Source organism: Eulemur rufifrons, chromosome 2 (assembly GCF_041146395.1).
Source record: "Eulemur rufifrons isolate Redbay chromosome 2, OSU_ERuf_1, whole genome shotgun sequence".
Taxonomy (NCBI): domain Eukaryota; kingdom Metazoa; phylum Chordata; class Mammalia; order Primates; family Lemuridae; genus Eulemur; species Eulemur rufifrons.
The window spans coordinates 82,100,860-82,115,587 of NC_090984.1; the positions used below are offsets into that span (position 1 = coordinate 82,100,860).

Consider the following 14,728-nt stretch of genomic DNA (forward strand, 5'->3'; position numbering starts at 1 on the left):
CTTTTCATGTGGATCCATGGTGTATTGAGGACCCAATTTCCCTTGACTCCTCTCTCCCTTGAACTATACCCTCTACTCAGGCAAGCTTATCTCATATACATGTTATTGAACGATTCCATTTTTGGTTTTGAGGGTTTTTTTTCCCCCACCTAGGTCCTCCCATCCCTACCAGCTGGGCTCTTACCGCATTTTCTCTAGGCAGCTCCTAAAAAGAAAACAAAAAACAAAAAACAAAAAAAACATTCCTACCTTGCCATGAGAACTTTCCAAATGAATTACGAGAGAGAGAGACAGAGAACACTTTCCACCTGATCCCAGCCCAAATAAACAAGCAATTCTCCCTTTATTCCCTTCCCCATGGGCACACAGTGGTCAGTTGCCTATAAGTCATCTATGCCATTTCATATTATCTTAGATTTCAGGAGACTTAAAGGGAAGACATTTAACTGAATAACATCAGAGAAGCAATCATCAAGCTTCCCTTTGAAGTCCCCTGGGGACTTCCAGGCAGCTCCCTCCAGTTTGTAGTTCTTGCTTATATTGGTCTGGACGTACCTCGTTGGGAACTCTTCTCACCCACTGTAGCATCACCTTCTGGGGCCACAGGGAACAGATCACTAGTTCTTCAAGTATTTGAGTCTAGCCAACAATCCATTTTAAATCTTCCCTTTTCTGAGCTAAAGAGAGTCTATTTCTGACCATTTCTCTATGTATAGATTTCAAATCCTTCACTGTCCTGGTCATGCCCCTCTGCACATGTTCAAAGGCATGAGTCAAAAACAGTATGACAATATTGAGAACAGTATTGCCAGGCCCTGGTTTAACCAAATCAGACTTAACTCACATGGAATGTACACAAAACTATGCAAGTGTGTGTTCTGTATTATACTCATGGGATGCAGGAAGGTGTACATACCATTTCCTCATCTCCCCCTCGAAATACAACTATTGAGATATGGAGAAGGCTTCTTAGCCATTAATGTTCTATTAGTCAAGACAAAGAGGAATGAGGTTATCATTTTTTTCTTTAGAATACGTGATACAAAGCTATTGTTTAGGTCACAGCTAATGTTCAGGATGATGATAATTATTAATGTTTAACTTATAGATCATTAGTGAAAGACAAGTAGCTCCTTAAGAGATTTTTAATACCTCATCATGTTTCATCATATGCACTGGTCCTGTCTGGTTGAAGAGCTTTGCTGAGTGAAAGCAGCTTAGCAGGAAAGAGCAATGGAAAATAGTATGTCAGTGGCTGAAGGTGCTAACTCCAGGCATAACTATGACTCTAGGATGGAACTGTGTTTATAACAGCAATGCGTCAAGACGTGTTTTCTGTCAACTCTGTCAATGACCCTTATTTTCCTCTTGCTCTTTCCTGGACTTCTTTCCCTTCCCACCTGGGATTGGCTGGATTCTGGAGCTGGGGGTTAGATAGTGGCAGAGGCCTCTGCTTGAGAAAAGCAATCAAAAATTGCCAAAGTAAAGACTGGCTGGAGACCATTTGTATTATTGACTGGCTTTTGGGTTCAAGGAGAAAAAAAGAATATTTAGGTGGTGTACTCCTACTGGGCCATTATATATTTCTTTACATTTTTCATTAGTTAACAATAATTGAACACCTATTGTGTGCCAGACATTGTATTAAAATTGAGCAGTTGGGAAACACGAAGTTGGCAGGAGAGCTGACCATAAGAAAAATAATAATTTAGAGAAAATCTGTGTCATACATTATTGATTGGTTTTTATATTTCTAGGAGTGGAATTTCTTGATTGATTCCATATATAGAGTACTAGAGATTTTTGTAGATGTTGCCGAATATTTTGAAAATGCAAAGTATAGTCTTTGAGGTGTTATTTTTGGAAATCAAAGAGGAAAAGTAAACTGACAGTGGTTCCCTATGACAGTGTATACTAATCCAGCTTCCTTTGTGTCATGCTAGAAGTCCTGGTTGTCCTCCTGTCTGGTTGTGAACAAATTCCTAACTTAAGCAGCCCTTGAGCCCTGGTCCAACAAGATGGGTGTGTTTTAGAGTACAGGAAAGCCAGATATGTCACTAAGAATTGCAGGAGCAGTATAAAAGACGAGTTTCACTTCAACTAGAAACCAGCTGTAAAATAATCTGCTTTTTTGGGGAAGATTTTAAAAGAGACAAAGAAATGAATGAGGAAGGAGGCTGAGTTTTCTTAAATGATCTAATAAGCAGCCAAAGTCACAATTATGCTCGACTGGTACATAATTTATAACAAGAGGTGGTATTTTAAGCTTTCTTAAGTGTGGCATTAATTGCAGTTAAGAAATGAAGAACAAATGTTTTGAAAACCTCCTTTTAAAAGAATGAAACAGCCCTTGCCACCCTAGGATGGCTGCATACTTCATGGCCAAGCCCTGCTCTCCAATTTAGATTGCTATGGCATTATTTGTAAGGAAGTATCATCAGAAAAACGGGAAATTCCTATATTTTAAAGAGATACACGAAGATTCTAAAGGACTAACCTGCTCCCCAGAGTGTCAACTGCAGAGCACACTCCCCAGAACCAAAAACAGGGCTCTGGATCCAATTCAGTCCTATAGAAAAATTCCAGAAATTCCCTGGGATATCATGCATAGTGTCAAAATTAAAAGGAACAGAGAATCTCTCTTTCCTGGGGTCTGAAACCTATCATTATGCCTCTCACCTTGGATTTTGTAAATTTGGTCAGCTATGATTTTCCTACCTTGAGGATTTCATCCTGGAAATGTATATTCTTCTAATTATTTTTGGAGAGGCCAAGATATTCTGGGTCGGGAAAAGCAAAGTAGAGGCATAGAAAAAACATCTGCAGTGGATCATATACTTTTCCTTATAGGATCCTTTATCAACTATTTTCTATTAGTGTTGAATTTTCAGTATCATAGGCGAAAGGTTAAGACCCATTAAGACCCTTGGAGGAGGTAGGGGACATCTAATGTCACTTCCATAGCATTTTCTGAAGCAGCTTTCAACAGTAATTTTGAAGAGAAAAGCCACAAAAGTACTAACTGTAAAGAACTTAGAGGTCATCTGTTCTAAGTTCACAGTGTTAGAGCTAAGCAAATTGAAGTCCAGAGAGGATAAGGGACACTACCAGCTATCACTACCAGCTGTGGAAGGACAGGATAGAGACTTAGGATCAATTCCTGGTGGATAAAATTTGGGGCTGACAAGGCTACTGCAGCTCTTTGAGACCTGGAAATGTACAAAAGATCAGGTTTGTGCTACAGGCTTTGAAGCACACTCAGTGTTCTCAGGGGTGACCAAGGTTTGTGCAGATGACCTAAGTCACCCTGAACTTATTGAGGATGAATCTTTTGTCCTCTAAATAGGGTAGTTCAGTGGACTATGGTGGTTAAGGACTGTCCCCCTTTGGAAGTTTGGCCTCAGGGGTAGGTGGGCTGAGTTGTTCCCTGTAGTTGTTCTTCTGAGAGGTTCTTTTTCCCTTATAAGGTTACAACTTCTCTGAGGGTCTCAGTGCTTCAGGGTTTAAAAGTACAGTGCTTATGCTAGACTGAAATCCCTATGAAATATCTGCAGAGAGACTCTGGACAGATGCATCTGAGGCCATCTGGCATTCAGACAAATGGAAGCCTAAGTCTGTATTCTGCCTGCACCATGTAATCTTTTCTGGGCAGTGTCCTTTGGTGCCTGGAAGAAGGAGCTACCACACTGGAAGGGGCAGTGGGATGCTGGGAGGCTAATGAGGGAAAAAGAGATTTCAATCCTTATGAATAGCACTGTCTATGCCCACTTTTTAGAAAGCAATTTCCAAGATGTAATTTCAAGAATCCACCCCATTTATTGTCATTAGATAAAATAATCCTGAACAATGTTGGGTAGATGGCTACCAGGACCTTCAACTTAGGATGCTTGAGAGCTCCACGGAGCCCAAGCAGGGCTCCGAGTGCTAGACGTCATTTGGTAGTGGCTTTCAAGGGCCTCAAGGATGTGGCTCTGACTTTCCCTTTCTTTCCCAGGCAGTGACATATCATCACTGGTGACATCCACTGGTAGCAACTGGGGAAGGGCCTGTCTACATGAGCAGCTCACCTGGGGTGAGAGGGAGCTGGAGGAAACACAGAGACATGGAAAAGGACATAGGATATGAGGAGGGACTTGAATATTATGGTGGAAATGAGAGCTACTTGCACATCCCCTTCTTAAAGCAGGAATGCTATTCTTTTCAACAACACTCTGACATGACTATTTGAAAATACTAAAGTCTTATTTCTGGCTGGGGTTTCTGGCTGAGCACATGAGACAGCTACACAGGCTGCATCATTCTGACAAGATGTTTCCAGACACCTAGCAGACAGACTTAGGATGGTTTTCCTCCTCTTTCTCTCCTTTGGGTCGAGTGCAAATAGCACTTTTCTAACGTTGGCACCACAGCAGATGGTGCTGGGCACGGAAGGCTCGACATGCTGGGTCTGACATGTTACTTAAGATCTCAGAAGCTCAGTTTTCCACATGTAAAGTAGGATGATAATAATAATAATACTTATAGAGTGTGGTAGACAGGACAATGGCCCGTTCAAAAATGCCCACATCCTAATCCCTAGAACTGGTGAATATGCTGCCTTACACGGCAAAAGGGACTTTGCAGACATGGTTAAATGAAGGATCTTGAGATGAAGAGAGTCTCCCGGATTATCCGAGAGGGCCCAAGGCAATCACAAGGGTCCTTATAAGAGGAAGGCAGGAAGGGACAGTCAGAAATAGACTGGAAGATGCTATGTTGCTGGCTTTTAAGACAGAGGAAGGTGTCGTAAGTCAAGGAATGTAGGTGGCTTCTAGAAGCTGGAAAAGGCAAGAAAACAAATTCTCACCTGAAAGAACACAGTCCTGCTGACACCTTACTTTTAACCCAATGAAACCCATTGAAGATTCTGACCTTGAGAACCGTAAGGTGACAAATTTGTGTTGTTTTAAGCCACAAAGTTTGTGATAATTTGTTATAGAAGCAGTAGAAAACGAATACATAGGAGAAATCTAGAATGTGAGAATGGTGCAGCAACGGAACAGGGGAGAGGTTCAGACATCAGCCCTGGGCAAAGAGGTGGAGTCTATAACTGTTCTAGGGTGAACAGAAAAAAAAAAAAAAAAAAAAATCTCTGTTTTTTGTCTGCAGGCCCTTCTAGTGAGACATGGAATGGGTAGTTTTTACATAATTCCTCCACTGGATTTTAGTATCCTAGAAATATTTCCTGGCTTTCAGGTTGCTGTTAGTTTTCACAGAATCTTGATGAATAATGAAGAAAGTTCTCAGCAGCTTGACACAAGTGAGAAATATCATATTAGGTTTTTGACTTATTTCATACTGTGATTCCATAAAACTCTCTGAGATATACCCAATACCACAGAGAAATTCCAAGGATTCCAGAGAATATACTGACTTTTACACCTTTTAGAGGGAAATCTTCCTAAAATGTATTATATACTTTCCGACATTCTTTTTTTTTTTAGTTGGCAGCTTTCATCTTCAAGATTTCTGACTTTCTTACTCAGAACATTTGCCATGAATGCTGTCTTTTGAATTTTTTTTTGGGGGGGGTGGTCTTTTCTTAGTTTTTCCTGTTCCTTCCTTGTTTAATGCTGCCAACAGCCTCAACTCACTTCTATAACAATTCCTCTGTTCTCTCTTCTGATGTGATGCTTTTAGTCTGTTGTGGTCTTAGCAAAAGGGTCAGTGAGATCAGTGGAATTGTGGGTAAACTAAGAGTAAATGAGAACTGAGTGAGACCAACGGTTCTGCTCTGAGGACAGTACAGGAGCTTCTACACCTGGACATTGTGTGTGTGTGTGTGTGTGTGTGTGTGTGTGTGTTTTCTTGCCAATCAGAAGTCATTGTTCTTACTTCCTGGTTTTAAGATGGTAATCTAGATTGTAGGGTGGATATCTTAGTTCTAGAGAGGTGATCTGAGTAAGGTGCCATGCAGTTTAGGAAGGAGGAGTACAGCCTGTAAGTTCTAGGGCAGGGGCTGTGCCCAGCCTGGTACCTGACATACTTGAGGTGCTCAATTAATGTTTTGAATGACTAAGTTTTCCTTTCTGTGGTCAGCTCAAGGCAGATTTCTGAAGTTTTTGCCTCGCATACAGTTACTCCATGTCTGGATCTCAACCTCTCTCCCTTCTCTGGGACGTGTCCCCACACCTCACTCCCCACCGCCCCACCTTTAGATCATGTTCATTTTCCCTGCCATATGTTGTAACTTATTGCATGCAGTTATTAGATGTAAAACAATCAGAATATTACTTCTATGAAAATATAAATTTAAAAAACTGCTTTGGAAATATTTTTGTTTTTAGAAAAGGCTGCTCTTTAGTCAAAATTAAACTCTAAAAAGTAGAATTAAGGTGATATAATAAATTGGAGTGGTTCATACATTCCTGGTGTAAAGATCTATTTGGAAAGCAATTTGGAAACATAGATCCTGGGCCTTAAATAGGTTCATCCTCTTTGGTCCAGTAATTTCACTTCTAAGAATCTGTCCAAGGAAAAGAATCTTTTTGCACGAAGATTTGTGTTATAGAGTGTTTTCTATGTAGAGGTTGCGGCTCCCTGTGTTCTGACTCCCCTGAGGGACGGTGGGCAGTAGCTCCGTCTCTGCGGGGAAGACTGCCTGAGGCAAGCCTGGCTCTGACATGAATGAGGGCAGTCAAAGGACCTTCTTTTTCAGCCAGTTAATATTCTCAGTATGTTATTTGAAACCCAGAAATATTACATTTGCTCTATTTCATGTTCTTTCCAGATTAAAAAAAAAAGGCACAGTCTGTTTAGATAGGAAGAGGGAAACTAGAGAAAAATAAACAGAACATTCCCTATTCTGTTCTCAGCCTTGTCTAATTTTTTTTTTTTTTTTTTTTTTTTTTACAGTATAGTCTGTCTCACACACATAGCATGAGCCTCAGAACTCCATGGATTAAGAAGGCCTTGTTACAGAAGGTTTTCAACAGATAATCTTTTGCAGATAGTTTCAAAGACTGGCATAGCTATGACAGCTATTAAATGAATTACTTTAAAGATATACAGAACCAAGTTTTGGGGCCTTATTTCATTAAAATTCTTCATTGATTACTGTTGTATTTCTTAAGTCAGGGTAGTTTAGATCTGTGATTGGCCTTTTCTGATGGCTGTCATAGATACATCCCCAGGAACTTGCTTTCAGGGAACTAACCAAACTTGAATTCATATCATAATGCATTTTCCTTCCCTCCCTCCCTCTCTCTCTTTTTTTTTTTTTAGAGATGGGGTCTTGCTGTGTTGCCCATGCTGGTCTTTGGCCTCCTGAGTAGCTGGGACTATAGGCACATGCCACCACACCTTGCTCCTTTTCTTTTCTCTTAATAACATATTCTTTATAATTTCCACTGAATTAAATTGTTTTTCATTATTTTCCTGACCAAGTCTCCTATAAAAATTATAATTTTCTGCTGATCCTCTTCCCTTTTTTCACAGTGTTTGTCATGATTTTAAGTATGTAACTATTTACATGTTTATTTCTCTAAGGCCTGTCTAGCCTGTAAACTCCAGGACAGCAGGGGTCACATCTGTTTAATACTCTATACCCACAGTGTAGCACACAGTGGACACTTATCAAGCATTTTTCAATAAATGATAGATACATTTGCTTTTGAGAAAAAAACACTCAGAATTCATAATAATGTAGACATTTGACCTTCCCTGTTACCTTTAGGTCAGCAGAAGTTTTTGTGACAGTTCACACAGTATAGTGATTAGTGATTTAAACCTCAGACTAAATGCATGTTAGATTTCCAAGTTAGATCTGTTATCACATACGAAATTGTACCACTCTGTGATATAGATTTTTTGTTTTGAACTTTGGAAAGGGGTTAACTCTTGCTAAGAGGAATATGAAATATATTTAAAAGCCAAAACGAACCACCCCACCACCCCCAATACCAGCAAGAAAAAAAATATCTCTAAAGCAAACCTTTCCAGGAACTGTAGGAAACAAGATTAATAAAGTGTAGGTGCAGTGAATGTATCAAAACTCTGTTAATAGCATTTTTCTCACTGATTTCTAAAAAACAAAAAAAGATATAATTATTTAATTCTATAGGCTTTCTCTATCATTACAAATTGATCAAAGCTTTTCTTTTTTAAAAAATAAACTATTCACTATATTTTTTCTTGCTCTCTAAATCTTGTCTCACTGTTTGAATGAATTAGAATGAGGGAGAAACAAATAGAACAAACCAAAGTTATGGAGAAAGTATGTGTGTGAACTTTATTTCATCATGAGAAAATCACTTCTGTGCAGTAACAGAGAATACTGATATCTACATGATGATAGGTTTTCTTTGTATTCATATACATACCTTATATTTGTACACAATATATAAAATTCATGGAGGAAATTAATTTCTACAGTACAGTTTCTTTGTTGGAAGAGAACTTGTTCCGTTTGTTTCATCTAGAAAATGACCCCCAGTTCTGTGACTGTGGTACCAAGGATCGCAGTTCCAATCCTGTAATTTATTAAATTAGACACCATAATCTTGTGAACATTAAAAGAAACTGAGAAACTACATCCTCCTGCAGGATGAAACGAGAGACATAAGTGCTCAGGCTGCTATGCTAATAACTGAGTTTAGCAGAATAGTATGATTCCCACGATGTATTATGAATAGAAATAGTTTTCCCGCAGGTCTGATGACACGTGTTAGCAACATTGCTGCAATTTCTCTCTGCTCTGCTGGCATGCACTTCACTCTTCAGTCAGCCCACCTGTACACACATGGGAAATGAGGCCATCACCAGCAAAGGCCTTTTGCATTGCATCTAGGAAGAGTTCTCGGAGGGCTTTAGCATTTAGCACGGCATTTTGGGAAAAGTGGCAACTGCTCTCAAACTGATAGGTCATCCCAGAGAGAAGTTGCTAAAATGATGATTCTGGGGGAAGTTCTAACTACCAACCACATCACTGTACTCTACATGGGAATAGGTCATGTGGGCAACATGACCTAGAGAACAAATCCTTCTCTTAGATTAGCACCACTCACACACTTACAACTGCTCCCCAAAGCACTGTTTTCACAGCTAGGGGCCTCTCACCCTTGCTGTGGGATTCGAAGTTGTGCTTGATTTTAACCATGTGAACCATTTTTAGGGTGACTGGCATATGCTGAGGTTTGTGGGAAGTAGGAAAAACTGCCAACGACAGTGCTTTTAGATAACATCTTGAACTTAAACAAAATCAACATAATTCGTTTTGCAGAGGGAAATTATGGAGAATGCCATGGGAGCGGGGTGACTTTTATGATTAAAATGACACCCCAAGCTCTCAAAATGCTTTGGCACTAGCCACAAATGCCTCTTGGTAGGTTTAATTTTTCATGTGTTGCGCTTGCTTTTAAAATGAAAATGTTAAAAGCCTCAGAGGTTATACTTGGCCATCCAATTCAAGCCTTGCTTCTGAGATGGATTACTTGTGTTTGATGACCAAAATATTTAAAATGTAGCCAAGAAGCAAAAAAAGTTTTGTAGAGATTAACCTTGTACAGTACCCCCAGGCAGCCTAAGTCAGACTAGAGGGACTGGCAAAGATGAAAATGGCAGGTAATGTGGAGTTGCTGGTCTCTTCCTGTTTGGTGCCCACAGGAAGTCTCAGTCCTGGTGCCAGCGGCTGGGCTTTAGGCATGAAATGGAGGTGGGCCAAGCTGGCTGAGCCGGGAGTGGCTAATAGGCCCTCTGGGAACAGCTCTAGCACCCCACACCTATTTGAAACACATTCGGTCATAAAAATCCACAGCTGGAAAGAACCTAGGTCCTGCCCTCGGGAACAAGCAAGCACCACAAAGTAATTTAGAACCATCTGGGCAACAAGGGCACATGATGTGTATTAGTGGAGAATGGGAGCCTGTTCTAGAGCCTAGATACACTCGTCTCGCACACCGGGGCACATTCAGGCCTTCACTTTTCAGCTTCTTCAACTGCAGCTTATTTAGAGCATTATCAAAGGAACCCGACGGCCCAAGCCATTTGAACTGCCGATGTGGAATCTTTGGTTTGCTCACATCCACATACCACAGGCTCTCTAAAGGCCGGAGCGGCTCTATGCAGAATGTAGAGCAAGTCATGGAAAGACTTCAGGAATGTGGGAAGTGGTGGGGTTACCTCCGGGCTTGTCAGCCATTTTAGACGCCGCGCAGTTCTCGCTCTGAGGGATACTGCTGAAGGGCCTTACCCTCGGACGTCTGGAGGACCAGGGTCTTGCTGTACGGGCTGACTCCTGTTTTGTTGAAGGCCTTGACTCGAGCATTGTATGTGCTATTGAAGTGAAGCCCGTCCACGGTGCACATCGTCTCCTTCCCCACATACACTTCCTGAGGGGCAGCAAATAAGAGGACATCACTTAACATGAGGCCCTGTGAGGGGTGGGGGAGGCAGCATTGCTGAGCGGTTAGGAGCAAGAGCTTTGACATCGGTCTGATCTGGATTTGAATCCTGCAAGATACTGGGCCGCTTAATTTACCTTTTTTAGCCTCAGTTTCCTAATCTGTAAAATGGGGATAATAAGGCCCACCTTATGAGGTTCGTGTGAGGATTGCATGAACAGATTGATTAGCATAGTGCCTTGTATTTAGCACAGGCCCAGCAGCTTGCTGGATGGTAGTTATTAGCAGATAGGGCTTTAAAAGTTACAACTGGGTGCTTATGGTTAGGATTATGCTTATTAATATTAACTTGGCATTTATACAGCATATTATACCTACTGAGCTCTTTATGCACCAGTGTGGTTTGTAAAAAATGTTTGAAAAAAAATGAGGGTGGTCTCTATGCTGTATTTATAACTTCACTGATACCTTCAGGAACTGTCACACAGACTAAACTCAAAGCCATAGGAGTATAGGTTTTCATTACAGTACAGGGTGGGGAGGGATGGGGGAGGGAGGAAGAATGACATTTCAAAGACTTAAAATAAATCCTGGCATAACGCATCTTTAGCATAGGTTAGGCATTTGCCTCCCTCTTCTGCTGTACACTTTGCAAAATTATGCTGGTGTCATGAATAAAAATAATGTGCATTTAAAGCTCAGTCTTAAAATGACAACTCGCCAGTGGGTTACTAAGAAGACCGGGGTCTTGGATTGCCCATCAGTTCATTACTACTTCAGTGGTAACCAAAATCCCCTCTCATTTAGTGCTTCTCAAACTTTAAGAGCATGTGAATGAAGATCTTGTTAAAATGCAGTTTCTGATCCAGTAGGTTTCTGGGGTAGGAGCTGAGATTTTGCATTTTTAACAACTTCCCAGGTGAAGCCAATGCTGGTTGGCGGGGGAGACCATACTTTCAGTAGCAAGGCAAGGAAAAGCTGCAGGCACAGAGGTGCAAGTGGACCCTTGGGCTGGGACCTTTGTGGAGTGGTCCTGTGTTCTCACAGTAGCCTGTGGAATAAGAGAAGGAACCAGATGAGAGAGCCCTGGGTTGACTGGAAGGGATCCTTCTTTAATGTTACTGGGGCTCAAGGGGGAAGGTGGTGCCAGATGGTGCTAAGATTCTGAGTCTGATATCTAAGCAAGGACAACTGGGGTATAGAAGAGACAGAGCTATGTTTTCAAAGAAAATGATGGGTTTGTTTTGATTCATGTTCAGTTTAAGGCAGTTTCAGGAGGTAGAAGTGGAAATGTTTAGGCCACAGGTGGAAATCCGGGCCTGACTCGCAGAGGGAAGTCTGGGTGAGGGATAGACTTGGGGGGGTCAGCATGCATCTGGGTGGGGAGGCAGGAGAAGCAGGGGACCTCAAAATGGGAAGATAAGGGGCCATGTTCAGGCATCTTCGCGACTGCTGGCAGGTAGCAACTGGGAGGAAGAAGTTGGGGAAACCATGAGAATTACTTTCCCAGGAAAAAAAAATAACAAAGGGAAAAGAAAGGTACTAAAACAAGAACCACGGGTTGCAGAAAAGGCAAAGAGATGAGAAACTGACAGACAGGATTTTTTACACACAAGTGCAGACACCCACATAAATACACACAGTGCAAAAGACATGAATTGAAATGGAACCTGAGACCCTTATCCTGGAAAGGAAGAAACTTGGTTCTGTCATGCCAGTAAATCAATATATATGTAAATAAGGCTTCTGTATCAAAAGAGAGAACCTATGTCCTTGAGAATTATAGAAGACATGGTCCTGCTCTCAAGTATTTAAACCTAGTGGAAGATCAAAAACACATTCAAGAAAAGGAGGTCTTGACAGGCTTTGCTCTCAAAAGCTGGTCACCCACGTTTGGTCATTGATGGCCAGAAGGTAGCCTAATCCTCAGAGGCCTGGGGTTCTTTGTCGACAGGGGCTCCATCTTCATCAGTGCAGGGATTGGCCTCAGTACCCAGAAGGTTCTGGCATCAGAGCTCACAGTCAAGATGGGGGTCAAGGGAGAGGCTAGATGAAAATGGGGCTGTGTGTGTGTGAGACAGAAGCAGTCACACAGAGACAGGCAGCCACACACGGATCATCAACTTGTAGGCACCATGGCCACGTCTTACCAAAAGGCTAGGCCAGCCTACTTTTAGAGGGGATCATGAACTTCTCAATGGGGTTAGAGGCCCCTTGCTTTGAGGAGCTAATAATCTGCTGGCACCAGTTCTGTCTAATGAAAAGCTGAGGAAAAAAACCATAGAACTGGGGAAACGTTTGCTAGAAAATCTTCTTAGAATAGGGAAGCTACAACAGGAGAGCATGCTGACTAAGAAGAATGCCAGTCAAAGACATTAGAAGCTGTGGGTTGCAGAAATAAATCTTAGACAATGGTTAACTGTATTATTAGCAATAAACAATAATGGTAATAATAATAATTGCTAATAGTGCAGGCTTACTAGGTTCTAGGCAACATGCTAAGAATTTTATACAGATTATCTAATGGATTCTTAGCAACAAGGCATGATACATGCTAATGTTGTCATCCTGCTGTTTTACAAATGAGGACCTGAAGACTCAAAGAGGTGAGAAATAGGCACAAGTCACACAGCTCCACGGGGGAGACCAGATTTGAATGTAGGCAGTCCACCTCCAGACCTGCAGTACTGCATGTACTGTCTCTGAAAAAGGACAGGACAGTTTTGGAGACTCCTTCCTCCATCTTTGATGGTACAGGGAGAAAGCAGGCCTCAGTTGAAGGGCAGGCAGGCAGGCCCTGCCAGGATGGCCTGTCCCCAGGAGAGATGGGGAAGCCAGCCAGGCCTGGGACTCGCTGGCAGGTCCTTTGAGGGATGCATTTTGGTTTTGGTTAACAAGTAGAAGGTTCTCTACTGACCCGGAACTGACCACCATTGCCGTCATCCAGCTCCAGAATGTATCCTTCAGCGGGCACCGTGGACAGAGGTGGCTGTTTCCAGGACAGTGTAGCGCTGTTGTTGTGGGTGCAACATTCCTCCAGCTGTAGGATGGGCGTTGCTGGGACTGGAGAGGAAGCTAAACAGAAATTAGTGTAACCCTGGCTTCTGCTGAGTTGCAAATATTTCCATGTCTTTGAATGACAAACGTGCCCCTGACAAACACATGGTTGGAAGTGGCCTGCCTGGGGTGCATGGGGGACCTGGACTGGAATGGGACTGGCTCCTGAACTGCTGTGATGCCTTTTTCTAAGCTCACAGTGGTGCTTTCCACACTAATCATGGCAGTGGAAGGGAGACAGGCACATTCACAGAACTGCTCTGTTCTCGCCTCCCTGAGGACAGGAGACATCATCCCTAAGAGAAATGCTTGCCCAGCCCACTAAAGCCTATTTAATTCATAATGTGGCCAACGCTGTGCTAATAATTTTATCATAAAATTTATTCTGAGATTTAAAACCCAGTTTATAAGCTAGAGATTACCTATTCTGAGATATAGCTCTGGAACCACTATATTTCTAGTATTCTATCATTTTTTTTAAACCAGTGATTCTACTCTACATCTTGTACACATAAGTAGCTATAGCAGTGGATTTTTGAAAATTTGGTAACAAGTGACACAAAGTGTTCTCTCAGTTTCAAAACTTCTGAGGAACCTGCATCATGCTCCCAAGGCAGCTGCACCTTGAAAACAACAGGAGGCCGAGTGTACTTTTCCTCCAGAACAGCCGGCTCTGAGCCTGGGAACGTATGGGGGGCAGGGACAGGAGGCTCAAGGTGTCCTCACGGCCCTGCGAGAATCTGCTGTGGTGTTACCAGTCCCAACACCCCCTCCCCACATTTTATACTGAAACTTTTTTGTATTACTTACAATTGCAAATTTGCTGAGACTTCAGACACACAGACATAGAATAATCCCAGTTCCTAACATCCAAACTCAATATATGTAGCTGGGAACAATGTTTTTACCAACTGTTTAAAAATTTTTTTTAGCACCAAAACATTATTATAATTATTATTATTGCACTTCAATAACAGAGAGAACTGCTTGGACCACATCCAGGGACATTTAGACGAACACATGTTAACTGTGGAACACCTGGTGTGCTGTACCAAAACTGGACTCTGTGTCTCATGCACTGAATTAAATCTGCTCCTTTTCAGTCACCTCAACCAGGAAGAGGTTTAATTTAACAGCGGTTTAGGAAATTGGTGGATAAGCTAGAAAACAAAAGCAGTGACTATAATGTAAGAGCTATGAAGGTGAAGCAGGCCAATTCTCTCATACTTAAGGATAGACCGTGAGACATTATAATAAAACCATGTCTGAGCTATGAAATCAAATATTAATAT

The 14,728-nt window shown here is 41.8% G+C and overlaps 1 protein-coding gene across 24 annotated transcripts in view; it reads right to left on the minus strand.

Moving 5' to 3' along the window:
• TRIM9 (tripartite motif containing 9) overlaps positions 1-14,728 on the minus strand; it is a 105,260-nt gene that overhangs the window by 13,120 nt on the left and 77,412 nt on the right. For 16 of the 24 annotated variants that reach the window (XR_011232346.1, XR_011232340.1, XM_069464877.1 and 13 more), the window contains 2 exons: positions 13,297-13,454; positions 10,229-10,367 (listed from right to left, as the gene is read on the minus strand). The exons of 3 other annotated variants lie outside the window; for them this stretch is intronic. Coding sequence is in view for 18 of the 21 variants with exons in the window: in XM_069464877.1 (XP_069320978.1) it covers positions 10,229-10,367; positions 13,297-13,454 (297 nt within the window). In the remaining 3 variants the exon portion in view is untranslated. Of the gene's footprint in view, positions 1-10,158; positions 10,368-13,296; positions 13,455-14,728 lie in introns of those variants that run through there. 5 more of the 24 variants (XM_069464875.1, XM_069464844.1, XM_069464820.1 and 2 more) reach the window with 3 other exon arrangements.